Source organism: Bubalus kerabau, chromosome 19, assembly GCF_029407905.1.
Source record: "Bubalus kerabau isolate K-KA32 ecotype Philippines breed swamp buffalo chromosome 19, PCC_UOA_SB_1v2, whole genome shotgun sequence".
Lineage (NCBI taxonomy): Eukaryota > Metazoa > Chordata > Mammalia > Artiodactyla > Bovidae > Bubalus > Bubalus kerabau.
In genome coordinates, this window is record NC_073642.1 from 37,249,354 (window position 1) to 37,276,413 (window position 27,060).

The following is a 27,060-nucleotide window of genomic DNA, read 5'->3' on the forward strand; positions in this document are numbered from 1 at the left end:
GCATTCTTGTTAACAAGTGGCAGTTTTGCTGGACCACAGAATATGACTATAAATATAAACTCCATAATAAATAAGCTTAGCTTCAAGCAAATCTATAATAATAGACTGTCAAGGTCTATCACAGGTACAGTGAAAACAGCAATGAACAACAAATTTTAATTTGGAACAGGTCTGTTTTGAGTTCTGTTAAATAAATCTGCATACTACTCCATAAAAAATAATGAATCAGCTATTTAAATATGGAATGGTCATCTTTGATTTTTCATCTTGACACATATCCAGCCTTCTCCCAATATCTGAACTACCTGGAACTACTTAGCCCTAATATAAACTCATGTTGTCTAATTTCAAAAGGTCTTTTACAACTGATTATTAATCCATATCTTATTTTCCTCATAATCACTATTCTGTACTTTTATCCTTCTCCTCAGCTATTCAGTCCCATGTATCTTATATTCTTTTCAACTGCTAGTTTTTATTACCTGAAAGAGATCATGATTTTCCAGAATGAGCTTCCTTATCTACTACAACTGACTTCATTTCAACCTTTTCAATTTTCCAAACCACTTTCCCCCCATCTTCTCATTCTTTTCATGGTAGACAAAACTGTGATATCCAAGACTTCCTACTCTTCATGAGCTGTGACCTTAACACCCTATAATCTTTTCACCACTCTTGACTCATTTTGTCCCTTAATAATCTCATCTGTATTTGGCATCCCAATTTATCTTCCTTTTCAAACTTCTTTTTATTCTTTAACATTAGCCATTCACTCTTTAGTAGCAGGGTAGTTATGTGAATCTTTCTGATCTAACTTGTGTTTTTCTCCTTTTATATCCAAACTTTCAAGTCAGCAGTTCCCACACTTCACACCTTTTTTTTTTTTTTTTTCTTTTTACCTAACCAGTCTCTTCACCTTTAGGATATACTATTATTAAGAAATAATGACTGTTTTCTCAACATAGAATTGAAACTGACTTAGAATCTCCAATGATTTTCTATTAAAAAAAGTTATTTTTGAACTTTTATTTGGGTATTTGATCCTTTTTAGCACCTTTCCTTATACTTCTCGTATTTTCTCCTTTTTACAGATATAGTGGGTTAATGCAATACCCTTACAGAAGAGGTTACTATTACTTTCCCTATGTTACAGGTAAAGAAGTCAAGGTACACAGAAGTAAAACAGCTTTTTCCAATGTACACAACAGGTAAATTAAAGAGGCAGAATTTGAACCCTGGCAGACCTATTCCAGATCCTATGCACCTAACCATTATACTATAATACTTTTGAGTTACTTTTTTAAAGGAACTGCTTCTCTATCTCATTTTTTTTTTTCTTTCTCACCTACAATGAAGGTGTAAGTGAAATTATCACTGATACTGCAATTAAGGATCTATATTTTCAGTTTTAAATCCTCACCTATGCTTCTAATTAAAGACTACTTCAAGGAAAAAAAATATTATGTACAACTTATTCAACCTGCCTGAAACAATCATACAAAAATATTGTCTCAAATAGATGCCTGACTAAAATTCACTAGTTGCTTCCTGGAACTTAACATTTTGCTAGGCTCAAAACCACATATGGTCATTTTTTATTCTTTCCTCATCATTTTTGAACTAGAATCAAATCAGTACCAAACTCTTACAGATTTCACTTTGAAATATATTTTAACTTCAAGCATTTGTCTCAACTTTCACTACCAGAGGAGATTAAGTGCTCATCATCTTGTTCTTAAAATATTGCCTAGTCTCTTCACCCTGATACAAGACTTTCCATTTTGAACAAGGTCCTTTTCCTGCATATGTTTATTCAGGAATCTGAAAAGTCCTAAAAGAGAGAAATCTACTGGATTTGTTTTATCAGTATTATACAAACTTAGAGGCCATATAGATCAGTATTAAGATCAATTACCAGTTACATTTCCTTGGGTAAGTAAATTTCTCTAAACATCAGCTTCTATAACATGGACTCTATACGTGCTTCAGAGGAATTTTGTGTGGATGAATGAGAGGTTTTAATAACTGTTAAGTGCACAGCACAATGGCTAGCACAGAAACAGAGTAAGCACCATATACAACACTATTATCATCATTACTGATTCTTCTTTCTTGACCATAAAACATCCTTTTTTCCTGACAAAGATTAATGTCTCCTGGATTTGTATGATGTAAGAGCAGCTTTAAAGAATATTATTTTATAAACCTTCAAGTCTAAGATCTGCATAGTAGATCACTCAGTAATTGTCATAATTATCTTCCTCTCCTACCAACAGCTATTCCTACAAGCACTCTAAGAATCTGTGTGGAGTAGCACAGAAGAAAACAAAGTGTAGAAGTACCTTTTTTTCTTTTTTTCATAACCTTCCAGAGAAATTAAAAGGGAAAGTATTAGAAGAATCCGTAGTCTGTAGCATACCCTTTGGCCAGACATCCATGACTTGCCATTATTTGGTTCCACACAACTTACCGAACATTAATTTCCTCTAAACTAAACACAAATGTCCCACTTCTATCAAGATAATCTCTTTACTATTCAACAATTATGGTATCTTTCTTCTCAAATCCATATTGCTTCATCTGCCTAAAAGAAGCTGTTCTCTTTTTTTCTCCTCTAATCAGGCAATTCCTCTACAGAGTCCAGTTCATGTTTTTACCTCTTTCACAAAACCAAATGTCACTCTAGCCTACATTTCTTTCACACTCTGCCAAACTTTTACGGTGCATTGTTTATATTGTAGTTTTGGTATATAAATGCAGTTTTATATCATTATTAGTTATATTGAGCATTTATGATCTCTCATAAACTAGCTTGAGAGAGCAAGGGTTACAATTTAATATATTCTTCAATTCACTAAGAATGTATTTAATAAATTTATAATTGAATGAATGAATAATGAACAAATTATGAGCTAATCTTGCCAACATTTTATGATGAAAATAAAATTCTTTGTACCAAATGAGATTTTTAGTATCAATTTAATTTTAAAATACAAAATAATTATATAGATGCCTATAACTATTTCTTTCTTAATGCAGTTTTTCTTAAAAATACATTGAGCCAAAAAAAAATAAACAAAACCCACTGAAAGTCTGTAATAGACAAAGGAAGTTAATAAATGCCAACTATTTTACTAATCTATCATTTTTACCATGTTTTGGGGTTCACTATATTGACTTACGAGGTATAAATAACCATACTTAAGAGGGGTATTTGAGGGACTTATAACAAGAGGAAATTTTTCAGTAATACTATGAGAAAAAAAAGGTTACAAGTGCAAAATTCAAAACATAAAAAGGTGGAAATGAGAACATGGACATCGAAAACCTGGGCTAAGATATGCATTTAGGAATGAGTTTCTAGGGAAAGTCTAAATTACCTGAAGATCACTGAATGTTTCTGCTATTTGCACATCTTGAAAATAAGAAATAAGAATGTTCTATGTCACAATTAATATGTTTAATTCTGGCTTATTGGTTCCTCCTGTGTATCTGTTTCTCAGTATACTGACTTAAGAAATGAGCATGACAGTATTATGTACTTCATGACAATCTGATTTTAAAGCTATAGAATAGAAATTATATACTTTGATTATTCAATAAATATTATCGTTATTTTGAATATATAAAATATTGGAGTCCCTTCCTATCAGCAAATAAATATTTGATTTAAAACAAACAAACAAATAAAGCACATCTGAGAATGAAGAACTAAATAGTTCACATCTAATATCTAAAGTTGGATGTAAGGCTATCAGGCTAGATTTCAAGATTCTTCTGTATGAAAAACTTACGAGATCAGTATGTATTACTTTTCAAAAAACTTATATTTGGCTGAGAATTCGTTCAGTGAATAAAGTTTCATTTGGAGAGAATATTCTGGTTCATGCAATTTATTTAGTAACCAACTGTATCTATATCATATAGTTCAGAATATTTTATAAAAGTTATAATAATATATTGTATAAAACTATAACTTTTTTAATTAAAAAAAGTAGATTTTTTATTTTTTATAACAAAAACACATATATTATTTTTGAAATTATTTTCCATTATAGATTATTATATGATATTGACTATAGTTGCCTGAGCTATACAGTAAACCTTTGTTGTTTGTTGCATATCTATTTTTTTTAAATTAGAAATCCAGCATTCTATTCATATGAAGTTAAGTAGAATCAAAATGTCATAAATTTTTTAGTTAGGCAAAAATTCATGTTTTCTAAAATACATATATTATACATATATATATGTATACAAAAGCTTTTCTACTATGTGCTTGACAAAATTATAACTTTTCAAGCAAGATTTATTTGTTTAGAACTGACTTCCTATTTAAAGTCCAAGTTATATATAAATTATACTTCTCTAGTAAACAAAATCTTACATTATCAACCATAAAAAACAATAAATATGTTGCAACAAACATTAGGAAAATATAATTTCATTTTCAATATTAGTTCATTTCTATGAGGAACTATATTTTCTGGCTCCAGCAATTTTTAAAATTCTAATTTTATTCTTTACAAAATCTTAACTAGAAGAAAATGTTTTAAAAATGTGTAAAGAAGTTACATTAAAAATTAACTTCAGAGTTGAAATCCAAAGGGAATGTAAATGTTAGTTAGGGGAATGACTATCATTTTAATATATTATTATTATTCTATGTACTCAAAGCTAAAAAAAATAGAATTATATAAAATATACTTTTATCTATTCCATTATAAAATAGTTTCTTTTAGATATAATTATTTTATACTGGATTACCAGCATAATTTCTCCAGAAATAAAATCATGGTAATTTAAATTTATTTCTTGTGGTTCAGTCGCTAAGTCATTTCCAATTCTTTTGATTAATTATTTAGACAATCATCCAACAAAAAGTTTCACATTGTAAAATAGGATACCTACCTAGAAAGTTAGAGAATCTCAAATTTAGAGCATAAATAACTGTTGATCTACAATATCGTGGAAATATGCTCAATCTCTCATCTAGATTTTTTTAGTAAATTTTTCAAATTTTACATTTTTAAGAAACCACTGAAATATTAAATATATTACTTTACTAAATTTAGAGTACTCTTTTAATGAATCTTTTAAAATAATACTTTCACATCACTATTGATTCCATGAAAATATTAAATAATCAATAATAATTTCAATTTCATGAATATCTTATAAGCCTTAGAAATGAATGTAAATATGCAAAATTAAATTAACCACCATTATTTTTTAACCACTTATTTTGAATTTAAATAACATTATCTGAACAAGGCAAGTAAAAATAGAAGTGAACCAAATATTTTAAAATTCTGGCTTTCATAAATCTGTACTGACACTGGACAGATGACAACCTATAAATTTCATTTGCCATAGAGAAAGTTTTAACAATGACTCATAGACCATTATTTGACAGTATTATTATAAAAAAAATAAAAATTCATTCGTATCATTGTGCTGAATAACTGCCAGTCATACAGTACTCAAAGTATATTCACGTTTTACCTTTTTTAAAAAAAATCAATATATTCACTGCCTTCCTTAAGTGTTTAAACTTACAGAAACTACAAAAGAAATGTGAGAATTAATAGGCTGGATTAAAGTTGAAAATCAATAGACCCTACATTTTAGTGCCAATTCTGTAAATTCTTAGCCCCAGGTGATTTTAATCCAGAGGTCTTTGAACTCATACTTCTAGAATTTAGATAAATTTAGATTAAGTCAGGGTACTGCTTTCAATGCATCACATTTTAAATTATTCTTTGCATTTACCTAGCATAGATAAAAATTTCAAAACTATAAATGTTTGTGAAGAATAAAAAATATCTACTTATGTTTAGAAGTTTAAAATATTTACCTTCTGCCATGTGTAAATTAAAAGACACTTCCTTGATAAGTTATGAAAGGTTACAAATTGAAACATTTTGATACTAACAAAGAGCATAAAATGAATGATCTTATATGGTGTAAAAGCTACCTACTCATGATCTAAACATGGAAGGATATTTTAAAATAGTATTAAAGGAAAACTGAAACTTGGCCTATAATTTGAAAATATGTAATGATTAATTTCTCTATTTGTATTTGATTAGACACCCTTACATTTATCAATATATTGGCAAAATTATAATAAATTCCTAACACTGGCTAGTATATTTTTTCAACTCAGAAACATGAAATTAATAAGTTTTAGACCTACATTTCAAATGTATTACAACGAAAGTAAATATTCTGTAAATTAAATATTCTGTGAATGAATGAATACATTTCTTTTGAAGGCATAAAATCTATCAATATGATCACAAATTAAGACGCTAATTATAAAAAGGCAAATGCAGAAACAATCATAATAAACATAAAGTATGAAATAATTTTGAAGATTTAAAACAACTTAAGGGGAAGAATCTGCCTTATTTTTACATTAAAGAATGTCATTTTTTTCCCCTACATAGTGTCTGTCATTATTCAATCTTAAAAACTAACATTGTTTTTTATCAAGTAATAGTTTTGTTACAGAAAATCCCACACATTAAAAATAAACATTGGCCCTTTATGACATATATATAAATACTGTACAAGTTATACAGAGCATAATAGCTGATTTGTAACAACTGTTTGCTAGGTACAAAAATTTACTTATACATATTTGTTGATTAAAAATACTGAACATGACAATTAAATTGACAAAACAGGAGTTTATATGCATAACTATACTAGAGACTAAAAATACTGAGAATAGGGTATTAAGAATTTTGAGAATATTGTCTCAATTTTTATACTTCATTTTAAAAGTGATAGAATTTTACATAGGTTAAATTCTTATAAATTAATAAAATTTGTATCTATAATTTTTAAAAGGGCACTATAAAAGAAATGAGCCATAATTGCTCCTCAGTGTAATACTAATAAATGAGTAATTCGATCAATAAATAAACTGATCAATCTAAAGAAGAGGCTCTGATAGTCTTTAAGTAAATAAGTGACAAGTGTTATGTTTTAAGTATTCTTAGGGAAAAACTTTATATGCTAAACCTTTAAGGCTTCTTTTATAAGGAATTCATACTATACTGTGGATATCTATCTGTCTTTGATTTCCCAACTAAACACTCACTTGTTTGATGCGATCTGGGTTAACGGTGGTCTGGGGTTGTAGAATGCTGACTGGTTCTGTCTTGGCCACATTTTGGGGCATTTCTCGAATTTTTTCTGCAATGAATCCATGAACTGCATTCAGTGCTTCAACTGTTCCCTGGATCAAGCATACTCGTTCAGTAGTACCTGTGGACAAAAGATTTCAGTTTCAGAAAACTTCTTCTCTTACTTTGTATGCTTTTCATAAAAAATATAAAAAAGGATAATATACTAATGCCAATAAAATCATGTGAAGTGTAGAACTCTAAATCTCAAAAAGGGCCAGCAGAGCCAGAAACCATAAGTTTTTAATACATCATTCACTGACATAACCAATACTTTCTGAGCATTTCTAAAAGAACTTAGGGTTAGAAACCAGTAACACAAAGATGAGGACTTTGTATATGCTAACAGACATCAAACCAGACAATTAGAAGATACTGTGATATGAAAAAATAATGGAAGTTATCTACATGGATGGCACGCGTGGATGGCTTCCAGTTAAAAAAAAAAAAAAGCATTTAAATTAGTGGAGAGAAGGGGTCCTGGAAAGCTTACAAAGTAGGTAAGTTTCTGAATTTTTACCACCTTTTATTCATGGACCCTGTTCTTTTAATCACAGTAATAACACTATCTGACCTTTTCTATTTATTTTTTTTTGTTTCTACTAGAATGCAAGCTCTCAGAGAACAGTTAATTAGTCTGTTTTGCATTGTGCTGTAGCTTCCCCAAAGCCTAGAGGCATCCCTGGCACATGATAGGTACATAACAGATATTTTTTGGACAAATAATCATCCCTGCTTTTATTGATTATACAATTTTAATAAGATAGAATATCTAATTAAAAACAAAATTTTAAACTATTTTTCACTTGAAATTGATGAATAATTGATAAAAGATACCATTAGTTTTATTTGCTTCATATCTAGTGAATAAAATGTAGACATATGATGTGAGACAAGACTAAAATGAAATTGGTTGGGTCTAATGCACAGATCCTATAGACTACTTTATACTATACAGGTATACCTAAAGGCAATAAAGATAAATGATTAGTTTTTCAGACTATTTTGAGCCTCACTGCAGTAGCCTGCTCTTAAACTGTAATCTTCTGCTCAGCAGCTCAACACAGCAAACACATAAACTTACTTCTCAGACATTAGTATTCTTTTACAAAGCAGTTATCAACAAGTAAAAAGAATCTTTTAAAATTTAGAAAATATTTGTTTTTGAGCTAATATGACCTCCCAAGTACTAAATACGTATCTGTTTCTATACCACAGTTTCAAAATTCTATAAAATATTTTAAAGTACATTTTGAAGGGAAAAAATGTGAAATTACACATTTAAAAAATTGCAAGGAGTTTATACTGTTTTAAGGATTGATTACCATATAAACCATTTCCCTAGCGTTTACATTTTTTTTAAAGAACAGTAAAAGATTATCACTCTTACCTTTAGAAAAAAGACTTAGATCACAAGAATTAGGAGCAGGAATAAAAAAATATTATATGTATACACCTAAATTGGGGCTTCCCTCACAACTCAGTTGGTAAAGAATCTGCCTACAATGCAAGAGACCTGCATTTGATTCCTGGGTTGGGACGATCCCCTGGAGAAGGGAATGGCAACCCACTCCATATTCCTGCCTGGAGAATCCCATGGACAGAAGAGCCTGGTGGGCTACAGTCCTTGGGGTCATAAGAGTCAGACATGACTTAGTGACTACACCACCACCACCACACCTGAACTAGATTATCCTGTTTTAAACCACTAAGATGCAAGTTTATGGAAAGCTACATTTCCTAATTTGTACAATATATTTCAATAGAAAGCAGTATCTTTTAGTTGTGAGGAGGGAGACAATCTGAAACACATTCAGATTCTGAGTTTAAAGGCTTAATATTTCCTGTTTCTCCTAATCAGCTTTTCTCATCTTTGAGTATCTTGATGTATCTCTGTATCTATTCTTGGGTAAAAGGATCTAGTTTATTAGGGATACTCTAGGGAGTCTTTACAAGATTGTATTAATTGCCCAATAAATGACTAGAAAGGATGAGAACTGATCGATGCAGCTCCTGTGAAGTGTTCTCATCTAAGTCAGCAGACAATACAAAACACAGATCGGATTACATTCCTGCTTTTGGAGACAACTAAAGAGTGCTCTTCTGGGGATGCCAAGACAGAAAAGGAAATCAGTCAAGCCTCAACAGAGATTTTTTAAAAATAAAACATGGTACTAAGTAACTAAAGGAACTATATGATTCATGTTGCTTTTAAAGTTCTAATTTAATAGAATACATACTGTGTCAGACAACACAGTAACCCCGATACTCTTCAGACTATACAGTCTAACAAGTAGTAAATGGAAATCACTGAGCCATAAAGAAATATGATTGTCTAAAACTGAATGTCCCATAGCATGCATGAGACAATTTGGCAATAGTTTATAGGTCCAAAGTTGCCATAAATATTCTTTCAAGATTAAATGATATCACTACCATTAGAACTACTACCAAAAAAAAGGGAAAGAAAAAAGGAAATTGCAATTTCCCCAATGGGAACTGCTATAATCCTCAGAAGAGATGCTGTCATATTCTTCCACTGAACTCTAATGGCCTTTTCACTTAGATAACACAAAACTATAATTTTTAGGAGAAAGTCGCAAAGTAGGAAGACTGTCAGGTATATGACCAAACTGTGTAACAAAAATGAGCCTATAAGTAATAAAAGTTGCTGTTTTTCTGTCATTTTACAGGCTTTTATGCTCCATTAGTGTCTAAACTGAACTATGAGTTATTTACCATTTTATTAAACAGTAGCATTTACTTCTCTTTGCAATAGACTAGTAAAATCTGAAAAAATTATCAAAAGTATTTGCTTATATTTATTATAATGTAAAGATACAGGTGTATAAGACACCATTAATTTAAAATTTTTCTTTTAAGGGAAACACTAGATAAACTCTTAGAAGAAGGGACAAACATAGGCAGTGAAATCAGAAAGACTTTTTGTTTCTACTTCACATGCTGTATCATAAACTGAATAGGCATGTTTCTAAAATCAGGTACAATTATAAGTTGCCATAGCAAAATTGTGATTTACATTTAATAAAATATACTCACTTTGTGCTACTATAACCTTGGACAAGTCACTTAAACTGTTCCTGCTCCTACCGAAGGCAATCTATCATCTGTGCAGTGGATCTGATCTCTCTTAACTCCCAAGTCCACTGTTTCTCCTAGTATCATTTTTTCCATCAGACCTTGCCTATCAGCAGAAAAACATGTTATACTTTCTTCCATTTTTAAAGATCCCTCCTTTATGACAGAAAGAGAAAATTAGCCTTTTGTAAAGCAAATGAAATACTGATTTAGGCAAAGATCATAAAACCATAAAATGAAAGGTTAATGGGAAATTTTCAATGGAAACATCTGGAATCACCAACTGACTTCACTGATAAACATTAGCATAACTAAGAGTGTGAAAATCAAGCACTGACATGATGCAATATGAAGCAGAGGGCACCAACTATAGGGGATGTATCCCCAAACAGCTGAACCTAAATCGAATCAAACATTTAGCCTGACATAACAGTTTACAAATAATACTGAGGGACTTCCCTGGTGGTCCAGTGGTTAAGAATCCATCTGGCACTGCAGGGCATATGGGTTTGATCCCTGTTCAGGGAACTAGGATTCTACATGCTATCAAGCAACTAAGCTTGCGTGCTGCAACTACTGAGGCCACATCTCACAACTAGAGCATCCGTGGGCCACAGTGAAAGATCTCCACATAATGCAACAAAGATCTGACACAGCCAAATAAATAAAGATTAAAAAGTTAATTCTGAAAACAGAGAAACAAATGACACCATAAGAAAGCAAATACACAAATCAACAATGAAAGCTAGTCTTCAGAACAATTAATCTAGTTTCTTCAACATAGGAAAGAAAGTTCTCTAGATATAAAGAATCTTAAAAGACACAATAATCAAATATGAATTAGAATTTGACTGGATCTAAATTCAAACAACTTTTACTTTAAAAATTGTGGCACTCTCAAAAAACAATATTAAATAGTATCAAAGAATTACTGTTAATTTTAACAGGTGTGATTATGGCATCAGGGTGTTTAAAAAGTTTTCTCTTTCTTTTTAGGTGCATATTGAAGTATATGCCGCTAAAATGACTGAGATTTGCTTCAAAATATTTTTGTAACAGCAAAAAATGTTACTCATACAAAATACATATGCCAAAATCTTAATATTAATGACAAATATGTAGGTTATAAGGAGGTTCATTCTTCTAAGTATATCTGAAATTTTATTATTTTTTTATCTGAAATTTTATAATAAAACACTTTAAAGCCCTCCCTAGCCTTCTAGTTACATGCAGCTCAACTTCTTTATCTCTCAAAATTCCTTGAATGACTTAAATACCTGTATTTACACTTTTTCACCACCCATTCCTTTTTTCTTGACTCTGAGTTACTCCAGTCTGGCTTTTGTCCTACCACTCCACTTAAACCATTCATTACAGCCTTACCTTGGTAAATCTAATCTTCATGTCTTTACATTGGCCCATCAGCTGCATGGGATACCATTGACCACTCTGTTCTTAACACACTTCATTTGTTTTTCAGGATACCATACGGTCCTCATTTAATTCAATTCATTCATTCATTTGGCAAAAATCTATTGATTCTCCACTAAATGTTAAGTACTATACTCAATAAAGCAATGACCAAACAGATAATAAACCTGCTTTCATGGAGTTCTTCTCTAGTTCACGCAGACACTATACAGAAAACAAATAATATAGAGAATATGAAATAAAATTAGTACTACAGAAAAAAGTTGGGAACAATACCAGGATACACAAAGACAAAAATGAAATATAAAAGAGAGCTTGTCTGTCAGGCTCACTGCTGTATCCTCAGTGTACGGAAGAGTGTCTGGCACTGTGGATGCTCAAGAAGAATTTTTCTTTTAATAAATGAAAAACTCCTTGAGTCTAATTTCCTTAGCTATGTATTAAAAACATATGATTGATTTTAAGACCTTTTTGTCTATCGACCTTTTGCTTTATAAAATGTCTAAAAAACCAATAAGCCTCTTTGGGTTTATAAAATGAGTCAATATATGTAAAAATTAGATATATTTTGGGAAATGATTTTAAAAACTACTAATAAATTATAAATTACAATGTCAATAAAAAGAATAGTTGATTTTTAAAAAGCTTTCAGAAAGGTAATAGGAGAAACAATGAATAGTTTAATAGTTTTTTTCCTTTCCAGAATAGAAAGTAGATAAACTTTAAAAATGTAATCTACCTAAAAGAATAAAGTGAGGGAAAAAAGGAACACTTTTTTGCTGTTGTATAAAAGACAGTCTAAAACTTTTTAGATACCTGAGACCTATTTCAACAAGAATGACTCTGGTTTGGAATAACGGGCATATAACAACATGATCCACATATTTCCAATTGTCAACTATAACGAAAATCAGCAAACATTTTATTTGGATGTAAGAAAATGCATCAGTTTATACTCCTACTGAAAATATAACTCAGTATCTTGTGATAAGAATGCAAATACATAACTCTTCAGGAAGTATTAGTGCCAGTCTAAACTAAGAAATTTGAATGAATGCCAGTGAAACATCTTAAAATGAAAAATTAATACTCAAAATTTAGTAGAATATTAATAACTCTATGAAAACCTGTAAACAATGTTGTTGGCCTCAAAAAGAACTGAAACAATGAAAGTGCCAATTAACATTGCTATAGGCAAAAACTGAGGGGTAAAACAAAACGTGGTCCATAATTTTTAGAGTGTGGTAACAGCTACTTATAGCACTGAAAAACTGCCAAATCTGGGTAGCTGATACTCTGAATGGATAGGGTTTCTTTCTTTCAACATAACATTTAGCTTCTACCATTTCTAGAAGTATCTCCCAATTAGTTATATATTTTCAAATACACTTAACATTTCCATAATACCTGGGGAAAACTATATAATTCTGAATAGAAATAAATGTCAAACTTGAGATTTCTTTGGGTATGTCTATTTATCCTTATACAAGTGGTGCTCTGTGACTGGTATTTGTTCCTTTAATTTTCATATTCTTTTCTTTACCATCCCTTATCCCTACATCTGATTCTAGCACACTCTTCTCTTTACTTGTACTTTGTTGCATTTAGTCCTCAATGGCTGGATGAGCTAAGCAAAGTTGTTGAAACTATATAAACTAGCAATAGATAGATTCCTAGTAACAACCATAGGGGACAGTTGACCTCTGTGAAATCTACTCTGGCTTTTTTCCCCTTTATTTCTGAATCTGAGGGGTCAGTATCAATAGCCATAATATTTCTTTAATGCTTTCTTAATGTTTAAAATTGCAGTTCAGTTCAGTCGCTCAGTCAGGTCCGACTCTCTGTGACCCCATGGACTGCAGCACGCCAGGCTTATCTGTCCATCACCAACTCCCGGAGCCTAATTAAAACTGCAAGTGGGCATTTTATCTTTAAAACAAAGAGTATCATTTTTAGTGAATAAAGCAATTTACAGTAATTGTTTATTCTTGATCTATAGTCATGGTAATCTAATTATGTGAATATCTTTCTGGCTTTAAAAATAGCATAAACATTAGCTCCTTAGCTTTTCTTTAGTTTAACTATTAAAAGTAAAGTAGTACAGAATATCAATCAATAGCAATAATAGGCATTACAAATTTCAGGTTAGAACAAAATGTAAATTTTTTTAAAAGAGGAGAATAGTATATATATTATATAATTTATAAGACATTTAATATTTTATTAATATGATCATATATTATGCAGCATACTGTATGGAAACTCATTTAATACTCACAATTACCAAGACACATAATATTTTCTTCAACTTACAGGTAGAGAAGTGAAAGCAGTTGGACCAAGGAAACAAAACTAACAAATGTAGAAAGAAGTAAGACTTTGTCAAATATCGTATTTTTTCCATTACAACACATACCTTCTGAAAATGTAATATTAGGCCAGCTATCAAATCACATCCTTTGAAGAAAGTCACATATATTTCAGCCTGATGATGGGAAAATAATTTCTACCCAGGCTTGATAATCTTTTTAAATGCACTGAGTCATATTATTAATATCACTTCGCAGGTTTATTTCAAAACTGGCATAAAATGAAAGAAAAGACTGACCCTTCTTACTGAGAACAGACAACCATAGGAGAAGTGGTTAATAATTGTGTGGCTAATAGCAAATTTTTTAGAATAAATTTTCAGATCAACAAAAGCATTTAGGAAAACTGCCATAAAAAGTAAGTTCAATTTGTAATTGCAGCTTTTATACCATTGTACAGTTTTTGCACATTTGAAAAAGCTTTCTCCTACCCTACAATTACTAAGGGAAAAATATACTATTTGAAGAAGGGGATTCTTTAGAAAAGGAAATCATAGGAATTGACATATCTCATGATACAAAGTAAAAATTGCTTCTCTTCTTCTGGTGATTAACTCTCTACACAATCATGTCTCTACTTCTAAATTGTAAAATTTGTAGGGGGCCATTATAACATGCTTTACTCCCAAATCAATATAGTGAAGCTCAAGTTTCTGTTTACAGAGCATGCTTTAACATTAAAATGTACTCAATTAAGCCAAAGGATGAAAGTATACTTTTCACAAAAATCTAAAAGTACTCATATTCTTCAAAGAACTGATGATGTGAGAATGAATGACAGAGCAGACGTCCAGCTTCTCACTCAATCTCTGTCCCATGCATGCAAAGTGCATACTCATTTCCATTTAGCCACTCCCACAAAGTAACATCAGGAGTTTAGGAGACTTCAAGTTCTGAAGAACTGTGAGGTTTGAAAGCAGACGTATCTAAAAATTCTAAATAACAATTGTAATTTAGCTTCAGTTTTTAACTTCTGAGGTCATGCAAAAGATCCTACCAATAGTTATGATAATGATTAGCTAGTCATTCATCTTTAGCACAGGTTTAGGCTACTTGTGGGCTCCCTGGTGGCTCAGACAGTAAGGAATATGCAAGCAATGTAGGAGACGTGGCTTTCATTCCTGGGTCGGGGAAGATTCCCTGGAGAAGGGAACGGCTACCCACTCCAGTATTCCTGCCAGGAGAATTCCATGGACAGAGGAGCCTGGCAGGCTATAGAGTCCATAGGGTCACAAAGAGCTGGACATGACTGAGCAACCAACACTTTCAGTTTTCACATAGGCTACTTTTTGACATGTAGCAATCCTGGGATGGAACAAGATGGCAGAGTAGAAGGACTCTGAGTTCAACTCCTCTCAAGAGCACACCAAAATTACAACTAACTGCTGAATAAGCCTCAACAAATAACCTGGAACATATCAAAAAAGAGATTCTACATTCAAAGACATAAAGAAGAAACTCAACAAGATGGTAGGAGGGGTTGCCGCACTGATAATCTAATTAAATCCAATATCCCACAGGAAGCAACCCACAAGCTGGAGAATAATTATATGGCATAACTCTCCCACATGACCAAGGTTCTGAGCCCTATGTCAGGCTTCCCAGCCTGGGTTTCTGGCAGCAGGAGTCATTGTTCCCAGAGCATTTGGGTTTGCAGGCCAGTGGGGTTCGAGTGCAGGAGCTCCACAGGACTAGGGGAAATAGACTCCACTCTTGGGAGGGCACACACAAGGTCTCATGCATTCTGGTTGTTGTTCAGTTGCTCAGTCCTGTCTGACTCTTTGTGACCCCATGGACTGCAGCATGCCAGGCATCCCTGTTCTTCACCAACTCCTGGAGCTTGCTCAAATTCATGTTCATTGAGTTGGTGATGCCATCCAACCATCTCACCCACTGTCGTCCCTGTCTTCTCCTGCCTTCAATCTTTCTCAGCATCAGGGTTTTTTTCCCAACGAATCAGCTCTTTGCATCAGGTAGCCAAGTACTGGAACTTCATCTTCAGCATCAGTCTTTCCAGGGAATATTCAGGACAAATTTCCTTTAAGAATGACTAGTCTGATCTCCGGAGAAGGCAATGGCACCCCACTCCAGCACTCTTGCCTGGAAAATCCCATGGATGGAGGAGCCTGGTAGGCTGCAGTCCATGGGGTCGCTAAGAGTAGGACACGACTGAGTGACTTCACTTTCACTTTTCACTTTCATGCATTGGAAAAGGAAATGGCAACCCACTCCAGTATTCTTGCCTGGAGAATCCCAGGGATGGGGGAGCCTGGTGGGCTGCCGTCTATGGGGTCGCACAGAGTTGGACACGACTGAAGCGACTTAGCAGCAGCAGCAGTCTGATCTCTTTGCAGTCTCAAGAGTCTTCTCCAACACCACAGTTAAAAAGCATCAATTCTTCGGCGCTCAGCCTTCTTTATGATCCAACTCTCACATCCATACTTGACTACTGGAAAAACCATAGCTTTGATTATATGGATTTTTGCTGGCAAAGTAATGTCTCTGCTTTTTAACATGCTGTCTAGGTTTTCACAGCTTTTCTGTTATGCACCCTGGAAACCAGGGCAAAAGCAGTAATTTCCTCGGAGCCTGGGCCAGACCTACCTGGTGGTTGGTCTTGAGGCAGGTCTCCTGAGGAGGTGGGGGGTGGCTGTGGATCACTGTGGGGAAAAGGACACTGGTGGCAGAGGTACTGGAGAGTATTCATCAGCATGAGCTCTCCCAGAAGCCACCATTTTGGCCCCAAGACCTGACTCCATCCAACAGCCGGTAGGCTCCAGTGCTGGGATGTCTCAGCCCAACCAACCAACAGGAAGGAAACACAGTGCCACCCATCAGCAGACAGGCTGCCTAAAGACTTCCTGAACTCAGTCACATCGAGGCACACCCCTTGATACAGCCCTGCCCACCAGAGGGTCAAGACCCGTCTCCACCCACCTATAGGCAGACACTGGCTCCTCCTATCAGGAAGCCTGCACAAGGCTCTAGACCAGCCTCACCCACCAGGGGACAGACACAGAAGCAAGAAAACTTCAATCCAGCAGCTTGTGGAACCAAGTCCCCAAATGCAGATCAAAATCTACCCCGGGACCAGTTGGCCCCTTTCCCTTGAGTGATGAGGGGCGAGTGTACTGCTGGAACACGTGGGATATCCTCTACAGAGGGCAACTTCTAAATGGTTGAGAAACATAATCAACCTTCCACATACATAAACATACAAATAGAAATTTAGACAAAATGGGGTAGCAGAAGAATATGTTCCAGACGAAGGAACAGAATTATAGCAATCTAATTTGGTCAATACTTGTACCCTTTAACTTCCATCATGGATTATAGGAGTACAAAACTGCCATGACTAAATTTTACTTAAAATGTAACTACATTTTTATAAATATATATAAAACAGCCTTCCTGATTTTGCCTCCATTCCCTATCAGTGTCAACATTTTTGACACTAATTTGTACTCTTAAATTTCTGCAGTAAGAAAAATGGCTCTTGGAATTTTTCTAGCTATTCCTTATGGACTAATAGGTATTCACTTGGAGAATTTCATGAATCACACTTGGAAGGTGGGGACACGGCTTGCAGCAAACATGTGATATCAAATCAAGCTCAAAGACTCAAAGTGTGACCAGTGGTGGCATGTATAGCTAATCCAAGTCACTTAAAACTCAGGAGCAAAACATACCTCTGGACACGTAGTAGCACGGTAACCAAATCTGAAGAGTGCTACTGTCAAATAGTTGCGAACAAAAAGATGAACTTATCTGGTGAGAGCCCCACTCCTGCTGAGAGGGTAACAAGGCAGGAAGGCCAGGGGTCTCCAAATGGAGGAAATAGGCTGCAAGTGTCTCTTAAAATTCTGTGTTGCCATGAGGACACCTGGTTCCTTCTGAATTTAAACTTTCCTCAAACCCTGAGCTAACAAATGCGTTTTTCTTATGTAAATGTTTATCTTAAGCTATGTTAATGAAACTATGTATTTGTTTTGGAATTTGCCCTTCTTCAAAATGGTTCCACCTAAGACTAACTTTTTTCCTTTTCTCAAACCTTGGGCTGATAAAAGCTCAACAAACCAGTATTCATATCAATTGTTTTATGGCTGGGAGATGACACACCTCCTGCCATTGTATCTTAAAATTACATACTGTGGGAGAGGGGCCTGGTGAAACTCCTTCAGCCTTAGGGTCTCTCTTATTTGATTAATAGCTTTCTAACAGACATAAAACAGCTTGCTGAAACTAGCAAGGGGGGGAATTTTCCAATCCCCTTCTGATGTCTATGTCAGAGGCTTTCTCTGTCCCCTTTCTTATTTTATAAAACTCTGCTAAACAAAAACTCTTGAGTGATCAAGCCGGGTCCCTGGTCCCAAAGTTAAAGCTTCTTCAGAGATCACGAATCTAACACCGTTCACCGTAAGCTATCATTACCATATAATATAAGCTATCACCTTCAGAGCCAATATAGATTAATGCATTAGCCAACTTTAAGCAGTGACTTTACTCTGTATTTTTTTTCATGAACCCATAAATCCAATATGAAAGCAAAGCCCACATCTGCATAGATTTTAAGAGAGAATGAATTATCAAGTCAATGAATGATAACAATTGTCATATTATGGATCACATGCATTATGTCAAACAAACACAGAGGAAGCACGAAGCATTGTGACCCATGAAGTTTCTGGGGAAGGAATACACCATAAAATTAATTACGGCAGTTTCATATATGCTGAGGTAATATAAAATGACAAAATACTTTAAAATTGTAAATTATACATAAAATTTGCCATTCAAATCATTTTTAATCACACAATTCAGTAGCATTAATTATATTCACAAAGTTGTGCAAATGTTATCATTATCTATTTCCAAAATTATTTATCACCCCAATCAGAGTCTGTAACCCTTAAAGGCCTAAATCACCATGTCTTCTTTACATCCCCCAGTAACCTCTAATCTGTTTCTATGAATTTACCTATTCTAGATATGTCATAAAAGGTCCATGCTAAGTTGCTTCAGTTGTGTCTCTTTGTGACCCTATGGACCATAGCCCACCAAGTTCTTCTGTCCATGGGAATCTCCAGGCTAGAACACTGGAGTGGGTTGTTGTGTCCTTCTCCAGGGGATCTTTCTGACCTAGGAATTAAACCTTCGTCTCTTTTGTCTCCAGCACTGGAAGGTGGGTTCTATACCACTAGCACCATCTAGGAAGCCCTCATATAAGGTGACTTTTGGTATCTGGCTTATTTCATTTAGCATAGTATTTTCTTCATCCATGTTGAAGCATACACCAGAACTTCATTCTTTTTTGTCACTAAATATTCCCACTGAGTATATATAAAACATTTGGTTTAATAAAGCAGTACGTCAAGGTTGTATATTGTCACCCTGCTTATTTAACTTATATGCAGAGTACATCTTGAGAAACGCTGGACTGGAAGAAACACAAGCTGGAATCAAGATTGCCGGGAGAAATATCAATAACCTCAGATATGCAGATGACACCACCCTTATGGCAGAAAGTGAAGACAAATTAAAGACCTCTTGATGAAAGTGAAAGTGGAGAGTGAAAAAGTTGGCTTAAAACTCAACATTCAGAAAACGAAGATCATGGCATCCGGTCCCATCACTTCATGGGAAATAGATGGGGAAACAGTGGAAACGGTGGCTGACTTTATTTTTTGGCGCTCCAAAATCACTGCAGATGGTGACTGCAGCCATGAAATTAAAAGACGCTTACTCCTTGGAAGGAAAGTTATGACCAACCTAGATAGCATATTCAAAAGCAGAGACATTACTTTGCCAACAAAGGTCCGTCTAGTCAAGGCTATGGTTTTTCCTGTGGTCATGTATGGATGTGAGAGTTGGACTGTGAAGAAGGCTGAGAGCTGAAGAATTGATGCTTTTGAACTGTGGTGTTGGAGAAGACTCTTGAGGGTCCCTTGGACTGCAAGGAGATCCAATCAGTCCTTTCTGAAGGAGATCAGCCCTGGGATTTCTTTGGAGGGAATGATGCTGAAGCTGAAACTCCAGTACTTTGGCCACCTCATGTGAAGAGTGGACTCATTGGAAAAGACTCTGATGCTGGGAGGGATTGGGGGCAGGAGGAGAAGGGGATGACAGAGGATGAGATGGCTGGATGCCATCACTGACTCGATGGACGTGAGTCTGAGTGAACTCCGGGAGCTGGTGATGGACAGGGAGGCCTGGCGTGCTGTGATTAATGGGGTCGCAAAGAGTCGGACACGACTGAGCGACTGAACTGTACTGAACTGAACTGATTCATCTATTTATGGACACTTGTGTTGTTTCTAACTTTTGGATAATATGAACAATGCCACAAAGAACATCAGCATACCAAGTATCTCCTTAGGTCCATCTTTTCAGTTCTTTTGGGCATATATATAGGCATACAGTAAAAAGAAGAGAAGTGAAAAGGAAAAGTAGAAAAGGAAAGATATAAGCATCTGAATGCAGAGTTCCAAAGAATAGCAAGGAAAGATAAGAAAGCCTTCCTCAGAGACCAATGCAAAGAAATAGAGGAAAACAACAGAATGGGAAAGACTAGAGATCTCGTCAAGAAAATTAGATATACCAAGGGAACATTTCATGCAAAGATGGGCTCAATAAAGGACAGAAACGGTATGGATGTAACAGAAGCAGAAGATATTAAGAAGAGGTGGCATGAATACACAAAAGAACTGTACAAAAAAGACCTTCATGAAGAAAATCATGATGTTGTGATCACTCACACTCAGCTAGAGCCAGAGATCTTGGAATGTGAAGTTAAGTGGGCCTTAGGAAAAATCACTATGAACAAAGCTAGTGGAGGTGATGGAATTCCAGTTAGGCTATTTCAAATCCTAAAAGATGATGCTGTGAAAGTGCTGCACTCAATATGCCAGCACATTTGGAAAACTCAGCAGTGGCCATAGGACTGGAAAAGGTCAGTTTTCATTCCAATCCCAAAGAAAGGCAATGCCAAAGAATGCTCAAACTACCACACAATTGCACTCATCTCACACCATAGTAAAGTAATATGTGAACCGTGAACTTCCAGATGTTCAAGCTGGTTTTAGAAAAGGCAGAGGAACCAGAGATCAAATTGCCAACATCCGCTGGATCACTGAAAAAGCAAGAGAGTTCCAGAAAAACATCTATTTCTGCTTTACTGACTATGCCAAAGCCTTTGTGTGGAATACAATAAACTGTGGAAAATTCTGAAAGAGATGGGAATACTAGATCACCTGACCTGCCTCTTGAGAAACCTGTATGCAGGTCAGGAAGCAACAGTTAGAACTGGACATGGAACAACAGACTGGTTCCAAATAGGGAAAGGAGTACGTCAAGGCTGTATATTGTCACTCTGCTTACTTAACTTATATGCAGAGTATATCATGAGGAACGCTGGGCTGGAGGAAGCAAAAGCTGAAATCAAGACTGGCGGGAGAAATATCAATAACCTCAGATAGGCAGATGACACCACCCTTATGGCAGAAAGTGAAGAAGAACTAAAGAGTCTCTTGATGAAAGTGAAAGAGCAGAGTGAAAATGCTGGCTCAAAGCTCAACGTTCAGAAAATGAAGATCATGGCATCTGGTCCCATCACTTCATGGGAAATAGATGGGGAAACAGTGTCTGACTCTATTTTTCTGGGCTCCAAAATCACTGCAGATGGTGACTGCAGCCATGAAATTAAGACACTTACTCCTTAAAAGGAAAGTTATGACCAACCTAGACAGCATATTAAAAAGCAGAGACATTACTTTGCCAATAAAGGTTGTCTAGTCAAGGCTATGGTTTTTCCAGTGGTCATGTATGGATGTGAGTTGGACTATAAAGTAAGCTGAGTGCCGAAGAACTGATGCTTTTGAACTGTGGTGTTGGAGAAGTCTCTTGAGAGTTCCTTGGACTGCAAGGAGTTCCAAGCAGTCCATCCTAAAGCAGATCAGTCCTGAGTGTTCATTGGAAGGACTGATGGTGAAGCTGAAACTCCAGTATTTTGGCCACCTGATGCGAAGACCTGACTCATTTGAAAAGACCATGATGCTGGGAAAGATTGAGGTCGGGAGGTGAAGGGGACGACAGAGGATGAGATGGTTGGATGGCTTCACTGACTCAATGGACATGGGATTGGGTGGACTCCGGGAGTTGGTGATGGACAGGGAGGCCTGGCATGCTGTGGTTCATGGGTCGCAAAGAGTCGGACACAACTGAGCCACTGAACTGAACTGATAGGAATAGACTTATTGGGTCATATGGGAATTCTATAGGTAGTTTCTGAGGAGCAGCTCAACTGTTTTCCACAGTGGAGCTATTGTACCATTTTGCATTCCCACCATCAATTTATGAGAGTTTTAATTTCTCTACTTCTTAAATAACACTAGTTATTATTAATAGTCATTCTAATGACTGTGAGGTGTTATCTCATTGTAGTTTTGATTTGCTTTTCTCTGAAGACTAATGATGTTGGTTATCTTTTCAGTGATTATTGGCCATTTGTATATTTTCTTTGGTGAAATGTCTATCAGTCTTATTCCATTATTTCCTTTGGTTGTCTGTCTTTTTGTTGTTGAGTTTTAGAAGTTCTTTATATATTCAAGATACTAAAACCTTATCATAAATATGATTTAAAAGTACCTTCAGATATATGGGTTTATTTTAGACTTTCACTCATAGTCCATAAGTCTATACATCTATCTTTATGTAAGTACTACATTGCTTTGATTACTGTAGCTTTGTATTGTAGTAATTTTTGAAATCAAGAAGTGTAAATCCTGAGATTTGTTCTCTTTCAAGAGTGCTTTAACTATTCAGCACCTCTCCTTTTGTATGGGGCTCCCTGGTAGCTTGCACAGTAAAGCGTCTGCCTACAATGCAGGAGAGCCGGGTTCGATCCCTGGATCAGGAAGATCCCCTGGAGAAGAAAATGGCAACCCACTCCAGTATTCATGCCTGGAAAATCCCATGGACTGAGAAGCCTGTGGGCTACAGTCCATGGGTCGCATTTAAGGACTGAGTTTTTCATTTCTGCATAAAAGGTTGTTGGAATTTTAACAGGGATTTAACTGCATCTGTACATTGCTCTTGGAGAAGGCAATGGTACCCCACTCCAGTACTCTTGCCTGGAAAATCCCATGGATGGAGGAGCCTTGTGGGCTGCAGTCCATGGGGTCACTAAGAGTCGGACACGACTGAGCGACTTCACTTTCACTTTTCACTTTCATGCATTGGAGAAGGAAATGGCAATCCACTCCAGTGTTCTTGCCTGGAGAATCCCAGGGACAGAGGAACCTGGTGGGCTGCCGTCTTTGGGGTCGCACAGAATTGGACACGACTTAGCAGCAGCAGCAGCAGCAGTAGTACATTGCTCTGGATAGTTATGGCATCTTAACAATACTAAGTCTTTTTACCCATGAACATGGGATGCTTTTACATTTATACACATCTTCTTTAGTCTATAAGGAGACAAAATTTACTACTAGGTATTTTTTTAGATGCTATTGCAAATGAAATTGCTTTCTTAACTTCATTTTGGGATTCTTCATTGCTGGCAGATAGATGTACACTGTTTTTTGTATCTTGTACCCTACAACATTTCTAATTTTTTTTTATTAGTTCCAGTAGTTTTCTTATAAATTATTTGAGGTTTTCTACATATGGGATTATGTCATCTACAAATAGAGACAGTTTGACTTCTCCTTTTCCAATCTGGATAACCTGTAAAAATTTTCCCTATTCAATTATTCTCTCTAGAACTACTAGCACACTGTTGAACAGCAGTGGAGAAAGCAGGTATTCTTTGTCTTGTTCTTGCTCTTACTATGAATCAAGGCAAATATTCAATCCCAAAGAAAGGTAATGCCTAAGAATGCTCCAACTACCGCCCAACTGCACGCATCTCACACACTAGCAAAGAAATGCTTAAAATTCTCCAAGCCAGGTTTCAACAGTACATGAACCATGAAATTCCAGATGTTCAAGCTGGATTTAGAGAAGGCAGAGGGACCAGAGATCAATTTGACAACATCCACTGGATCACTGAAAAAGCAAGAGAATTCCAGAAAAATATCTATTTCTGCTTTATTGACTATGCCAAAGCCTTTGACTGTGTGGACCACAACAAACTGTGGAAAATTCCTAAAGAGATGGGAATACCAGACCACTTGACCTGCCTCTTGAGAAATCTGTATGCAGGTCAGAAAGCAACAGTTAGAACTGGACATGGAACAACAGACTGGTTCCAAATAGGAAAAGGAGTACGTCAAGGCTGTATATTGTCACATGCTTACTTAACTTATATGCAGAGTACATCATGAGAAACACTGGTCTGGAGGAAGCACAAGCTGGAATCAAGATTGCCAGGAGAAACATCAATAACCTTAGATATGCAGATGATACCACCCTTATGGCAGAAAGCGAAGAAGAAATAGAGAGCCTCTTGATGAAAGGGAACACGAGTGAAAAAGTTGGCTTAAAACTCAACATTCAGAAAACTAGTATCATGGCATCTGGTCCCATCACTTCATGGCAAATAGATGGGGAAACAGTGGAAACAGTGCCAGACTTTATTTTTTTGTGCTCCAAAATCACTGCAGATCATGACTGCAGTCATGAAATTAAAACATGCTTGCTCCTTGGAAGAAAAGTTATGACCAACCTAGACAGCATATTAAAAAGCAGAGACATTACATTGCCAACAAAGGTCTGTCTAGTCAAAGCTATGGTTTTTCAAATAGTCATGTATGGATGTGACAGTTGGACTATAAAGAAAGCTGAGTGCAGAAGAATTATTGCTTTGGAACTTTGGTGTTGGAGAAGACTCTTGAGAGTCCCCTGGACTGCAAGGAGATCAGAGCAGTCCATCCTAAAGGAAATCAGTCCTGAATATTCATCGGAAGGATTGATGGTAAAGCTGAAACTCTAATACTTTGGCCACCTGATGCAAGGAACTGACTCACTGGAAAAGACCCTGATTCGGAGAAAGACTGAAGGCAGGAAGAGAAGGGGACAACAGAGAATGAGATGGTTGGATGGCATCACTGACTCAATGGACATGAGTTTAAGTAAACTCTGATAGTTGGCGATGGACAGGGAGGCCTGGCATGTTGCAGTCCATGGCGTCGCCAAGAGTCAGACACAACTGAGCAACTGAAATGAACCGAACTGATCTTACTCAGTGGAAAGCTATCAAGTTTTTCATTATTGAGTATGATGTTAGATGTTGTTTCCATAAATGCCCTTTATCACATTGGAAAAAATGGCAATATTTGATCAGGAAAGAATATACAGGGGTTGGAAGATGGCGTCTCCCATGGACAATGGGGAGAGTAAGCAAATTGTTTATTTGTGTAACATCATGGCTCAGTAGCATCAGTAATCATAGAACTCAAATCTCTTGACTTCCAGGGACAGATCTAGAAGCATCTTTGCTAAGTTTTGAAAAACTTGACCGGGCTTCACCAGACCTTTGGCCAGAACAATTACCAGGTGTTGCTGAATTTGCAGCTTCCTTCAAAAGTCCTATTACTAGCTCTCCACCCAAATGGATGGCTGAAATAGAACGTGATGACATCGACATGTTGAAAGAACTGGGGAGCCTCACCACAGCTAACTTGATGGAGAAGGTACGAGGCCTTCAGAACCTGGCCTATCAGTTGGGGCTGGATGAGTCCAGAGAGATGACACGGGGAAAATTCCTCAACATTCTAGAGAAGCCCAAGAAGTAGCAGCTGCTTGTGGACAGGATGTCCTGGGGCCCAGAACCATGCTTCCTTCCCAGTGCAGCTCTGAAGATGCACACCTCACGGCTTCCTGACCAGAGGCCAGAGACTGCACTCCAGAATTCACCCTCTCCCCTGCTTCTGGCACTCTGCACCTCTGAGGACGTTCGGCAGCAAGAGAAGAATCTGCTCTACCCAAGGATCGGTGCAGTGATTCCATCAGCTTCCAGACTTTGACCGTTTGAACCTCGGATGCTGGTGACACCAGAGAGCATATCATTCTTAAAGGTCAAAGTCCTGCTTTCTCATTTCCAGAAGTGATTCAGGAGCTCCAGGATCTTACAGTTGATTTGATTCAGTGATGGTAAAGTCAGTTGAGACATGTTGATTGGACGAGTTCCTTTGAATTGTACTTCATCTCTTAGGAAGTATTTATGATACTAGGAGACCAGAGGCCAATTAGATTCTGGACCAGTTAGATTCAGGTCAGGGTACAGTTTGACCTGCAAACCCACCAATGTATACTAGGTTCCAGGAATCCCCAGCTAGAGAAATGCTTTTGAAATTCTACACCTCTCATGATAGTCGCATCCCCCAATGCATTCTGTTCCCTACCTCCAAGGGCCCCCCATGTGTCTGACTCCAGAGAGCGGAATCCCTGTGTACCAAGTCCCTCCTGGGATTAGCTTGTACAGTGAAAGGCGCATGCAGGGTTGCATTGGGTTCTAGATATCAAGACTAGCTTAAAGATGATGGAAAGGACTTTTGAGTTCTGCTTAATCTGTTACAGATTCAAGTGAGAAAGTAGGTATGGCCTGAAAGATAGGAGAAGGGGATTGAGTGCAGGAGTTCCCATTTAATTAAAAACTAGAAATTGTAATTGACCTTAAGGGAATGTGCTGTGGAATGGTGGCAATATTTTGCTTGCCCCGCTATCCCATCTCATAGCACAGATTAGATAGTTCACTCATATAACAGAAATACACACACACACACACACACACACACAGAAGAGAAAGAATTTCTTGACTCTACAATTCTTATGGAGCTCTTTGTCCATCATCTATGTTACGACCTGAAAATCTAGCCCATGTTTAAAATTGATTATAAGTATTCTCCTTATTTTGTCTTGTAAGTTAGCTGCCAGCTTCTGCTATTTTGAGAAGTTCATGGGGTTTCCTAAACTTTATGAAAAGAAGATCCATGTGGCAGTAGTGTGTTAGTGTTTAGACACTAGGG

At 36.0% G+C, this 27,060-nt stretch overlaps 2 protein-coding genes across 6 annotated transcripts in view; one reads left to right on the plus strand and one right to left on the minus strand.

Moving 5' to 3' along the window:
• NOVA1 (NOVA alternative splicing regulator 1) overlaps window positions 1-27,060 on the minus strand; it is a 172,906-nt gene that overhangs the window by 30,105 nt on the left and 115,741 nt on the right. For 2 of the 5 annotated variants that reach the window (XM_055556423.1, XM_055556424.1), the window contains exon 3: window positions 7,112-7,278. In XM_055556423.1, coding sequence (XP_055412398.1) covers window positions 7,112-7,278 — 167 coding nt within the window. Of the gene's footprint in view, window positions 1-7,111; window positions 7,279-10,256; window positions 10,930-11,572; window positions 11,997-27,060 lie in introns of those variants that run through there. The other 3 variants (XM_055556427.1, XM_055556426.1, XM_055556428.1) reach the window with 3 other exon arrangements.
• Window positions 25,401-25,953, plus strand: LOC129634470 (protein lin-52 homolog). The gene is made up of 2 exons (XM_055556736.1): window positions 25,401-25,428; window positions 25,508-25,953. Exons 1-2 carry the CDS (start codon window positions 25,401-25,403, stop codon window positions 25,825-25,827), a joined length of 348 nt encoding a protein of 115 aa, XP_055412711.1. The 3' UTR covers window positions 25,828-25,953.